General features: G+C 46.8%; 1 protein-coding gene across 5 annotated transcripts in view; it reads right to left on the bottom strand.

The window, feature by feature from the left end:
- LOC144326387 (fragile X messenger ribonucleoprotein 1-like) overlaps positions 1 to 12,639 on the bottom strand; it is a 182,646-nt gene that overhangs the window by 111,453 nt on the left and 58,554 nt on the right. For all 5 annotated transcript variants that reach the window (XM_077922954.1, XM_077922955.1, XM_077922953.1 and 2 more), the window contains exon 4: positions 470 to 563. In XM_077922954.1, the coding sequence (XP_077779080.1) occupies positions 470 to 563 (94 nt within the window). The remainder of the gene's footprint in view (positions 1 to 469; positions 564 to 12,639) is intronic.

Here is a 12,639-nt window from a genome sequence, read left to right as displayed (position 1 = left end):
GTACCTCCCTGCAGTGGCGGAGGGTGCGCCACACTTACACGCAGCAGCCAAGGGCCGTGACGAGGCTCCCTGTGGCGATGGAGGGCCTTAAAATGTAATGAAGTAGTAGATTTAATAAAAATATTAAATAAACTTCCATATAATATATTTAATATATTTTCAACTAATTTAAGAGTAGTTTAAGTGATTTACTAGTCAAGTTGCATCTGCTTCCTGACTCAGAGGTCTAAGTGGAATTTATGCATGCATAAGCCTCACTGAGTTCAACTAAACTTACTTCTACTTTCCTGGGAGTAAGTCTCATTGACTTCAGTAGGGCTTGTTTGTGAGTAGATACACATTTGCTTGTGCTGCTTACCAAAAAACACCCTCCCCGTCATTCTCACATAGTGCCCAACCTCCCATTTCAGCATAAGGCAGCCAACTAAATCTTCTCCCTTCCATTCCCTCCCCAGAAGGGAATTCTTACCTCAACTTCATCACTTTCATTTATATCTTTATTGTGCCCCGCAGGTGGAGGAAACCTAACATCATGGAATGGAATCTGTCTCTCTGGCTGCCAGCTGAAATACAAAATAAACACCTAAGATATTATTTTTATTCATCTATTTATTACATTTATATACCACCTTTATCTTCCAAGGATCTCAAGGTGGTGTACATGGTTCTCCTCCTCCCATTTCATCCTCACAACAACCCTGCGAGGTAGGTTAGGCTAAGAGTGGTGACTGCCCCAAGGTCACCCAGTAAGCTTCATGGCTGGGTGAGGATTCAAACCCTGCTCTCCCAGGTCCAACACTCTAACCATTATGTAACTGAAGCAAGGAAGGCAAAAAGTACACATCACCATTAAAGAATGGTGGCCAATGATTACTCACCTGGAACCCAACCCTGTGAGTTGAAATAACCTGAACAAATTCAAAATTACCGGCTAAGTTGGGAAAAATATACAAAAGGGATTCTGGGAAGCAATATATAATGAGTTAAAAAAAATGCTGAAGTACAGTTTTGTAAAGAAGCCAGAGACCTTCTTGTTAGGGATAACCAGAAAGGAAATTAAAAGAAGGGACTTTAAACTCTTCCAGTATGCAATTACAGCAGCAAGAACATTGATAGCTCAAAGGTGGAAACAAGAACAAGTACCGACCCTGGACGAATGGAGAAGCAAACTAACAGACTATGCGGAACTGGACAAACTAACTGGAAAAATCAGACTTCAAAGAGATCATAAGTTTTTGGAGGACTGGGGAAAATTTAGAGAGTATTTGAAAACTGTATGTGAGGAGAATATAACGCTAGTGTGTTTTAAAGAAGCTTTGTGAAATTTAAGGAAGATTGCAAGATGGTAAATGAGGATAAAAATTTTTTTTTATTTATAAGCGATACTTGAAATAAGGAATGTGTAGATAAGAGAATAACTTTGGATGATTCTCAGGGGAGTTGTGGGAAGTTCAACAAAATAGAATATGTGATGTGCAAAATGAAATGACTAGAGATTTTATGGAAAAATTCAATAAAAATTTAAAGCAAAAAAAAAAACAAATTCAAAATTATCAAGAGTCTTCAATGACCTAACTAACTTGGAAAGAGAAGGGAAGAGATGGGTTCATAATCCTGAAATACTCCATAAATTAGAAGACTAAAAAAAAAAAAAGTAACCAGAAACTGTTTCACTCATTGCTCCTAGATTAATTTCCTTTGTCTTTCATTGGCAAAGTTTAATGCAAACCAGCACAACATAACTAGTGTTGGAAACTCGAGATATGTAAGCTGTTTGCCAAATGGCCCCTTAAATGTAGGTTACGGGTGCCACAACGGAATGTCTAGTCAGCATTTTTCTTCTTTCACAAGATTACAAAGCAAAAAATAAATTGTGCATATTGTCAACATTAATAAATTGTACAATTTAATTAATAAATTGTACAATTCAGTCACACATTTTACCAATTACAGCAATCTTATTTTTGGAAACACATGAACTAATAGACATTTCACATCAGCGACACATTTTTAATAGCTATTGCTAATTGAACACCACAAGGAAATGGGGCTCAGCCTCAGCATTTATAAACACTGGTGTGTGTATATATATATATATATATTTGTGTGTGTGTGTGTGTGAGTGAGAGAGAGTGAGAGAGAGAACACACGCACGCACACATATATATATTCTTAACCCAATAGGTTACCTTGCAGCTTCAGCAAGTACTGCAGTCAAAGTTAAATATGTCTTATCTTGGAAGAATGGGCCTAACAGCACAATCCTAACCATTTCTACACAGAAATAAATCCTACTTAATTCAAAAGGGCTTACTGCCAAGCAAATTGGATTGGGATTGCAACCTAATTCATTATTTTTGAGTGGTACCTCTCCAGCACCATGCTTTTGAACACTCCATTCCCAAGATAATTTTGTGCAGGACCGCCTATACAGCTGAGCCTTCAAAATCCTGCTACATGAAAGATTCTGGGTACCTGAGATGCCACATTTACCGTGGCAAACTATGTAAATGGTAACGCATTTTGCAGAACTTACTTTTAATATCCAGAATCTGAGAATCTCTTAAAACATTAACAGATTAATGAAAGCACAACCCTTCCTCTCTCACTTGATGGCTGCGATGCCCACTCAAGAGTGTTTTCTTGTGTAAATACAACTAATGGGGCTCCAGTATTAGGGATTAATCACAATAAAACAAGATGTTAGACTTACACTAGTGTGGCATAAACAAAACAAACATTTGTTGGCTACAGGTGCATACAGCAGTCTGACAAAAGTGGGCTTAAATGTGTTAAGTCTTAAAAATGCCATAATATTCCTTTAGGAGAAAGGGTGGTATATGAATTTTGCAATACAATACAAGGCTATCCCTCTGGAATTTGTTGATCATGTCAAGTCCATTTAGAAGAAAGAAAAACAAACAGAAATTGGTTTAAAAAACTACTCTCACTAGACAACTAGATATCTCTCAAAATCATAGCTGTCAACGTTTCCCCTTTTTTTAAAGATAAATTCCCTTATTCCAAATAGGATTCCTCGCAAGAAAAGGGAAAAGTTGACAGCTATGCCCAGAATGCCCATTTTGAATGTGGGTTTTTCAGTCAGCTTGGCAGCTGTAACAGAAAGGTATGTAACATGTTCTAATTAACTTTTTGAGTATAGGATTGCCCTCTTTTTCCTGGTGAACACCTATGGCTGCAGCATATGCACATCAGACAGAAATTCAACAGGTGATGCTTCTCATATCACTGTATGTCTGAAATGGAGAGGTTCCAGTAGTTTGACTTCTGAATTCTGCCTATCATCAAACTGCCAAAGGTACAGTAACTCAGTCATTAAAAAGTTGGAATTCTGAGTCTCTTGGCATATCTGACAGGGGTGTCATAAGGATTAAAAGAATACATACCTGCAGCATCTGAACACTTGAGCACAATGCAAATACTTATTACTGTTACTATCTTTAATTTTAAATTGTTTAAATTGCTGTTTTAATTCTTAACTGCTGTACTGTTCAAGTATGCTTACTTTACTGTATTTTTTAATACTTGGATGCTTATTTTAATGTTTCAATTAAATTGTTTTATTGCACATTTTTATTTACAAGTTTTTGTATTATTTTGTAGTTGGTTTTAGTCTTGACAAAGAATTCTGATCTTAGTCAAAGTATCTCTGTCTCAACTCTCTCATAAGGTTTTTGTGAGGATAAAGCAGGATATCACACCAGTTTTGTGTGAGCTTCGCTGGTTGTCAGTCTGCTTCTGGGCTCAGTTTAAGATTTAAAGCAGAGATACTAGGGTTACCATATTCCACAAACTGAAAATCTGGGCAAATCCAGATATCTTCTTCTCCCTGGCGGGGCCTACTCCCAACAATGCTGGCGGCGGCTCTGGCTTCCCTGAGGCGTTACGGCGGCGGCGCCTCCGCCACCTTCCGTCCCTCCTCCCCTCACAGGCGCCGCGTGAGGCCGAGGCGAAGCCGGCAGCGGTGTCGTCTCTCTGAGGTTACAATAGAGATTCCCTGAGATGGAAGAGATATTACCATCTGGCCTGGGGCAGGGCCTGAAGCCTCACAAGGACTGCTCTGCTGCCCAGGAAGTCTCCCCTGTGGTGAGTGCCTGAGGGCCCTGCTCTTGCCACTTACCATCTGGCCTGGGGCGGGGCCTGAAGCCTCACAAGGACTGCTCTGCTGCCCAGGAAGACTCCCCTGTGGTGAGTGCCTGAGGGCCCTGCTCTTGCCACTTACCATCTGACCTGGGGCGGGGCCTGAAGCCTCACAGGACTGCTCTGCTGCCCAGGAAGTCTCCCCTGAGTGAGTGCCTGAGGGCCCTGCTTTTGCCACTTACCATCTGGCCTGGGGTGGGGCCTGAAGCCTCACAAGGACTGCTCTGCTGCCCAGGAGGACTCCCCTGTGGTGAGTGCCTGAGGGCCCTGCTCTTGCCACTTACCATCTGGCCTGGGGCAGGGCCTGAAGCCCACAAGGACTGCTCTGCTGCCCAGGAAGACTCCCCTGTGGTGAGTGCCTGAGGGCCCTGCTCTTGCTACTTACCATCTGGCCTGGGGCGGGGCCTGAAGCCTCACAAGGACTGCTCTGCTGCCCAGGAAGACTCCCCTGTGGTGAGTGCCTGAGGGCCCTGCTCTTGCCACTTACCATCTGGCCTGGGGCGTGGCCTGAAGCCTCACAAGGACTGCTCTGCTGCCCAGGAAGTCTCCCCTGAGTGAGTGCCTGAGGGCCCTGCTCTTGCCACTTACCATCTGGCCTGGGGCGGGGCCTGAAGCCCACAAGGACTGCTCTGCTGCCCAGGAAGACTCCCCTGTGGTGAGTGCCTGAGGGCCCTGCTCTTGCTACTTACCATCTGGCCTGGGGCGGTGCCTGAAGCCTCAGAAGGACTGCTCTGCTGCCCAGGAAGACTCCCCTGTGGTGAGTGCCTGAGGGCCCTGCTCTTGCCACTTATCATCTGGCCTGGGGCGTGGCCTGAAGCCTCACAAGGACTGCTCTGCTGCCCAGGAAGTCTCCCCTGAGTGAGTCCCTGAGGGCCCTGCTCTTGCCACTTACCATCTGGCCTGGGTTGGGGCCTGAAGCGTCACAAGGACTGCTTGCTGCTTGCTGCCTGCTGCCCAGGAAGACTCCCCTGTGTGAGTGCCTGAGGGCCCTGCTCCTTCTTGCCACTTACCACCTGGTCCAGGGAGGGCCTGACAGGCCTCACAAGGACTGCTCCTGCCACTTACTATCTGGCCCAGGGTGGGTCCTCACAAGGATGGTTGTTGCCATTGATGCTGCTACTGCCAAGGAGGACCCGGAGGGGTGCAGAGCTCTTTTTAACATGTTTTGTTTTGTTTTTTAATATTTCCCTTTCCCTTTCGATTTTATATATGGGGGTGGGATGGATGTTTGGGTGGGCTTGGGAATTTGTTAGATTTTGATGAATTTGTAATTTTTGCAGTTTTTATTTGTATTGTTTTATTGTTTTCTGGGCTGTTTTTGTTTTTTTGTTTTTATTGTTTTAAGGTTTTATTGTTTTAGGCTGCGAAAGAATAACATTAATTGCCATCAATGGAGGCTACTATGAGGCCTGGGATTGCTACCGTGGAGGGGCAAGGGAGGTATGGCGGTGGGGGCAGATGTTATAGGCGAAGGGGATCGAGATATGGATACGCTCGTACCCCTTCCAATCTGCGCCCCATCCCGAGGGAAGAGGGTAGGGTGAGCAAGGATTACTCACCTCCGTCACTGGTGCTGTGCAATGCCAGGTCTATAGGCAATAAAACCGCCACCCTGCGAGATTTCTTTATCTCGCAGGGGGTCGACCTGGCATGTGTGACGGAGACCTGGGTGCGCGAAGGGGCAACAGTTACCTTACGAGAGATGGCGCCCCCGGGTTTCTCCGTCCTCCACCAGTCGCGGACTGTGGGCCGGGGGGGAGGGGTGGCATTATTAATCCGGGAAGATTGTCCTTTCAGGGCTCTACCATCGCCATCGATCCCCGGCATTGAATGTGTTGGCCTAGTGTGGGGCTCCGAGGAGAGCTTGGCTGTCTGGCTGGTGTACCGGCCACCTAGCGCACCAGCAGCCACCCTGTCAGGCCTATTGGAGGCGGTGGCCGGCTGGGCCTTGGAGTTCCCTAACCTATTGGTATTGGGGAACTTTAACATCCATGCTGATGCCACTCCCTCCTCACAGGCTCTGGACCTGGTGTCTTCCATGGCGACACTAGGGCTCTCCCAGTTTGTTTTGGGCCCCACACATCAAGCAGGCCACACGCTGGATTTGATCTTTGGCGTCGGTATAGATGTGATCATGTCTCCTTCAATGAAGGTGCCATGGTCTGATCACTACGCTCTGAAAGCCAGGATTGACTTTCCACCCCCACCCTGCTTAGGTGGCAAGCCGATTTGGGCTCGCCCGCAGAAGCTGATGGACCCTGAGAGATTCCGCCAAGCCTTGCGGGACCTTGCTCCCCCTGGCGACTCATTGACTGAGCTTGTTGAGGGCTGGAATACCCAGCTCCTGGCAGCCATTGATGAGATCGCACCTAAGCGCCCTCTGCGACCCCGCAGAAACCAGGCTCCCTGGTTTACCGAGGAGCTCCGGAAAATGAAGCGGGACCTCAGACGGCTAGAGCGAGTATGGCGGGGTGCCCGTGACGGAGCCTCAAGAACATCTTATAGGGCTTTTATGAAAACCTACGAGATGGCGGTGAAGGCTGCTAAGAAGTCATACTTCTCGGCCTCCATTGCATCCGCTAGCTCTCGCCCAGTGCAATTATTTAGTATAATCAGGTCTTTAACGTCCCTTGAAGGACAGCCAAATTTAAATAACAATTTGACACACAGCTGTTAGGCATTTGCGAGCTTTTTTGCGGAGGTCTTGTCGCTCCGCCATGACCTCCCTGCCAATTTGGATACAATAAAGGAACTGGAGGCCCCTCGACTGTCCTCGGGTCCAGTATTGGACCACTTCGACCGGATATCCCCAGCCGATGTGGACAGACTCCTCCGAGCTGGAAAGCCCACCACCTGTCCTCTTGACCCGTGCCCGTCTTGGCTGATTAGAGCGTGTCCAGACGAGGTGCGGGCCCTCCTGGGGGATATCATCAATTTGTCCCTTGGCACGGGGACATTCCCAGGGGAACTGAAGGAGGCAGTGGTGCGCCCGCTCTTAAAGAAAACATCGTGAGATCCTTTAGATCTATCCAATTACCGCCCGGTTTCGAATCTTCCGTTCCTGGGTAAGGTGATTGAGAGAGCGGTTGCTGAACAGCTTGGTGGGTTTCTGGATGAAACATCGGCTCTGGATCCATTCCAGTCCGGCTTCCGCGCTGGTCATGGGACCGAGACGGCTCTGGTTGCCCTAACAGATGATCTTCGTAGACAGCTGGATCGAGGCGGGTCGGGGCTGCTGATTCTTCTAGATCTGTCAGCAGCTTTCGACATGGTCGATCACGAACTTCTGGACCACCGCCTTGCCGACGTGGGGATCCAGGGCACAGTCCTTCAATGGCTGCGCTCGTTTCTCTCTGGTCGGGGACAGAGGGTGGCGCTTGGGGGGGGGAATTGTCATCGCGCCACTCCTTGGTGTGTGGAGTACCTCAGGGTGCAATACTCTCCCCGATGCTTTTCAACATCTTTATGCGCCCCCTCGCCCAGCTTGTTCGGAGTTTTGGGCTGGGTTGCCATCAGTATGCCGATGACACCCAACTCTATCTGTTGCTGGATGGCCATCCTGACTCGGCCCCATAAATGTTGTTTATGCTGTACTTTTGTACTGTTTTATTGTTGTTAGCCGCCCTGAGCCCGGCTTCGGCTGGGGAGGGCGGGGTATAAATAAAATTTTTTATTATTATTATTATTATTATTATTATTATTATTATTATTATTATTACCTTGGATCTCGAATGCCTTGTGACTTGAACGTTTTGGCTCCCGAACATCACTAACCCGGAAGTGTGTTCCAGTTTGCGAATGTTCTTTGGAACCCGAACGTTCGACACGGCTTTCATGGCTTCCAATTGAGTGCAGGAAACTCCTGCAGTCAATCGGAAGCCGTGCCTTGGTTGTTGAACATTTTTGGAAGTCGAACGGATTCCATTCGACAACCAAGGTACGACTGTATACTTGCAAGCTGCTTAGAAGTCAGCTTCAGCAATCAAGCAGCATATAAATTCATTAATAAAAATTCTGCGGATTATGATTACTATGATGCTGAACTTGAAATTTGAGAGAGAGAGAGAGAGAGAGAGAGAGAGAGAGAGAGAGAGAGAGAGAGAGAAAGTGAAACAAATGTGCAACTACTGTGCAATGGAGTTGGGAAAGTAGATTATTTGGAGTAGAAATATAATTCTAGGAGCAGTTCCTCCCTTTTCAACATAATCACCCAGAACTATCGGACCTGAATACTTCTTGTCATTAAAATAATCATTTCCAATCAAAACAATTCTTCGACATGGCATTTTACCCCCACCAACTTCTTCTAAAATGCTCCACATAAGCGTACATGTGAACAAAAACATTAAAAAATGACATGTGGCCATAGCTCAAAAACTTGACCTGAGCGAGCAAAAACAATGTGATTTTTGGATTCAGCGCATCAGATTCGTCCTAAATCAACTGAAAAAACGCAGACAACAAATTTGTTGTTGACCAGTGTTATACATCCTTCCTTTACACACGGCTCCTCCTTGCACCTCCCTCCGTCTCCAGCAGCACCCCCTTATCCGATTTCGTCTCCCCGTGGCCGCTGCTCAGGGTTGCATTGCTGTGGAGACTGGCAGTAGCTGCAACTACTGCCGCGGCAGCGGCTGCTACTGCAGCATCTGAGGTTGCAGAGAAAGGTCCTGTGATTGACCAGAAATACCCCCAGGCTCGCAGTCGACGTGTTATACATGTCATGAGATAGTTTATGTTTTACTAGTCTGATAAGAGCTGTGATGTTTGTGGTATGGCTTGCTTGTTGGTTTTACCCCCCCCCAAAAAAAAAACAACAACAACAACCAAACAACAACAACCCTGAAACAGAGGAATAACTTCTAGACACGTTTTCTCTAGTTGCATTATGCCTAATGTAAACACAATGTTTTAATGGTTCATGTATGAATGTGGGCCTCTAAAGTTAACACCAATGACTAATTTGAGTTGTGTAACTCCAATTTAAAATGCCTCAAGCTTTTTACCTAACAACCCCCTCCCCCCAAGAAGAATCGCCACATGATTGATAGCAAGTGAGATGGGAAAATAAACTGTGTGGAAACAAAATTATTAACCAAAGGCTTTGTTTTGTGGAAGATCTGGAAAGGAAACGAAAGGCTTTTGGTGTGACACAGTTCTAATTGGGAACCGCCATTATGAGACAGACTTTGTTGTGAGATTTACAGTCAAAGGGGGAGGCGAGCCACTGTTCTGTTATCATGTTTGGACTGTACGTCTGATTTGGCAAAAACTCCCCTGGAAAGGCTGATTTATGGAGCAACTGGTCTGGGAAAATTAATGAGCAGACGCTTAGACTGTATTTTATGGGAACTGTCGAAATGACGCCTGCCGTTTGAACAGGACTTTTGGATCAGCGTGAAAACCCACACAGGACTATAATAATGTTTGCTTCAACTCGCTTGTGGAGATAACTCAGAGGTTATTTATTAAGAAGAAAAATGATAACAACAAGAAGATTGGAAGATGGGATTTGTAAAGGATAACAACAAAGAGATGGAAGATGGGACTTGTGAACATCAAAGCAGCAGACATATGAGATGATTGGACCCTTTCTGAACTTGAAGCATGGGTACCCCCAACAAAAATTCGGCTAAATATTTGGAGTTTATTATGTATTGGTATAATTTGGAATTAATGTGATATGATTGGTTTGTTAATTGGAAATTTAATTTAAAAAAATTATAATTGTTTTTTTTAAAAAAATGCCTCAAGCTTTATGAATTCACCACCTACAATCCCCACCATCAAGGTATACGAGTAATAGTCATAGCCCAGTAGCTTATTGAACTAACTCCAATGGGGAGGGGCACAACTTTGGGTCATTCCAAATCATCCCAACTTTTTTTACCTCATGTCATCCAGTTTTCTTAATATTTTGTACATGTGTGTTCATATGTGTGTACATGTTTTGAATGATCAAAACTAAGTTAAGGTTTTTGTGTTGACCAGCAAGGCCAAAACTGTCATTTGGGGGGGGGGGATTTCAAACCCTCATAACTCACAAACGGGATGAGATAAAAAAAATAAAATTTTAGATATAGACTTAGTTTTGACCATTCAACAACTGTACAAATTATTATTATTATTAATAATAATAATAATAATAATAATAATAATAATAATAATAATAAATTTTATTTATATCCCACCCTCCCCAGCCGAAGCCGGGCTCAGGGCGGCTAACAACAATAAAACAGTATAAAAGTACAGCACAAACAACACTCTAAAATCATTCATTATAAAATTAATTCAAAACAAGCCACTGGCAACCATTGGGCCAGAGCTCCGTGAAGATTGCCGAGGGAGGGAGTCAGGCTGTGCCCTGGCCAAAGGCCTGGTGGAACAGCTCTGTCTTGCAGGCCCTGCGGAAAGATGTCAAGTCCCGCAAGGCCCTAGTCTCTTGTGACAGAGTGTTCCACCAGATCGGAGCCACAGCCAAAAAAGCCCTGGCTCTAGTTGAGGCCAGCCTAACTTCTCTGTGGCCTGGGACCTTCAAGATGTTTTTATTTGAAGACCGTGAGTTTCTCTGTGGGGCATACCAGGAGAGGCGGTCCCGTAGGTACGAGGGTCCTAGGCCGTATAGGGCTTTAAAGGTTAAAACCAGCACCTTAAACCTGATCCTGTACTCCACCGGGAGCCAGTGCAGCTGGTATAGCACCGGGTGAATGTGATCTCGCAGCGAAGACCCCGTAAGGAGTCTCGCTGCAGCATACTGCACCCGCTGGAGTTTCTGGGTCGGTCTCAAGGGCAGCCCCACGTAGAGCGAGTTACAATAATCCAGTCTGGAGGTGACCGTCGTGTGGATCACAGTGGCTAGGTCAGGGCGAAAGAGGTAAGGAGCCAACTGCTTAGCTTGGCGGAGATGGAAAAATGCCGCCTTTGTTATAGCTGCAATCTGCACCTCCATGGAAAGGGAGGTGTCGAAGATTACACACAAACTCTTAACGGACGGTGCTGGCACTAATTGCGCCCCCGCAAGAGATGGGAGTTGCCCCCCCAATCCCATATCGCCCCGTCCCAGCCACAGGACCTCTGTCTTCGAAGGATTTAGCTTCAACTGGCTCCCACGTAACCATCCAGCCACAGCTTCCAAAAATCTGGTCAGTGTGTCTGGGGCCGAGTCAGGATGGCCATCCATCAACAGATAGAGAGTTGGGCGTCATCGGCATACTGATGGCAACCCAACCCCAAACTCCGGACAAGCTGGTCGACGGGGCGCATAAAGATGTTGAAAAGCATTGGGGAGAGTATCGTACCCTGAGGTACTCCACACACCAAGGAGTGGCGCGATGACAATTCCCCCCCAAGCGCCACCGTCTGTCCCCGACCAGAGAGAAACGAGCGCAGCCATTGAAGGACTGTGCCACGGATCCCCACGTCGGCAAGGCGGTGGTCCAGGAGTTCGTGATCAACCATGTCGAAAGCTGCTGACAGATCTAGAAGAATCAGCAGCCCCGACCCGCCTCGATCCAGCTGTCTACGAAGATCATCTGTTAGGGCAACCAGAGCCGTCTCGGTCCCATGACCAGCGCGGAAGCCGGACTGGAATGGATCCAGAGCCGATGTTTCATCCAGAAACCCACCAAGCTGTTCAGCAACCGCTCTCTCAATCACCTTACCCAGGAACGGAAGATTCGAAACCGGGCGGTAATTGGATAGATCTAAAGGATCTAATGTTTTCTTTAAGAGCGGGCGCACCACTGCCTCCTTCAGTTCCCCTGGGAAAGTCCCCGTGCCAAGGGACAAATTGATGATATCCCCCAGGAGGGCCTGCACCTCGTCTGGACACGCTCTAATCAGCCAAGATGGGCACGGGTCGAGAGGACAGGTGGTGGGCTTTCCAGCTCGGAGGAGTCTGTCCAAATCGGTTGGGGATATCCGGTCGAAGTGGTCCAATACTGGACCCGAGGACAGTCGAGGGGCCTCCAGTTCCTTTATTGTATCCAAACTGGCAGGGAGGTCATGGCGGAGCAACAAGACCTTCTCCGCAAAAAAGCTCGCAAATGCATCACAGCTGTGTGTCAAATTGTTATTTAAATTTGGCTGTCCCTCAAGGGACGTTAAAGACCTGATTATACTAAATAATTGCGCCGGGCGAGAGCCAGCGGATGCAATGGAGGCCGAGAAGTAAGACTTCTTAGCAGCCTTCACCGCCATCTCGTAGGTTTTCATAAAAGCCCTATAAGATGTTCTTGAGGCTCCGTCACGGGCACCCCGCCATACTCACTCTAGCCGTCTGAGGTCCCGCTTCATTTTCCGGAGCTCCTCGGTAAACCAAGGAGCCCGGTTTCTGCGGGGTCGCAGAAGGCGCTTAGGTGCAATCTCATCGATGGCTGCCAGGAGCTGGATATTCCAGCCCTCAACAAACTCAGTCAATGAGTCGCCAGAGGGAGCAAGGTCCCGCAAGGCTTGGCGGAATCTATCAGGGTCCATCAG

The sequence above is a fragment of the Podarcis muralis genome, chromosome W (genome assembly GCF_964188315.1).
Source record: "Podarcis muralis chromosome W, rPodMur119.hap1.1, whole genome shotgun sequence".
In the NCBI taxonomy this organism is placed as follows: domain Eukaryota; kingdom Metazoa; phylum Chordata; class Lepidosauria; order Squamata; family Lacertidae; genus Podarcis; species Podarcis muralis.
The sequence above is the reverse complement of the archived record's forward strand: the minus strand, read 5'-3'. Positions and strand labels throughout refer to the sequence as shown.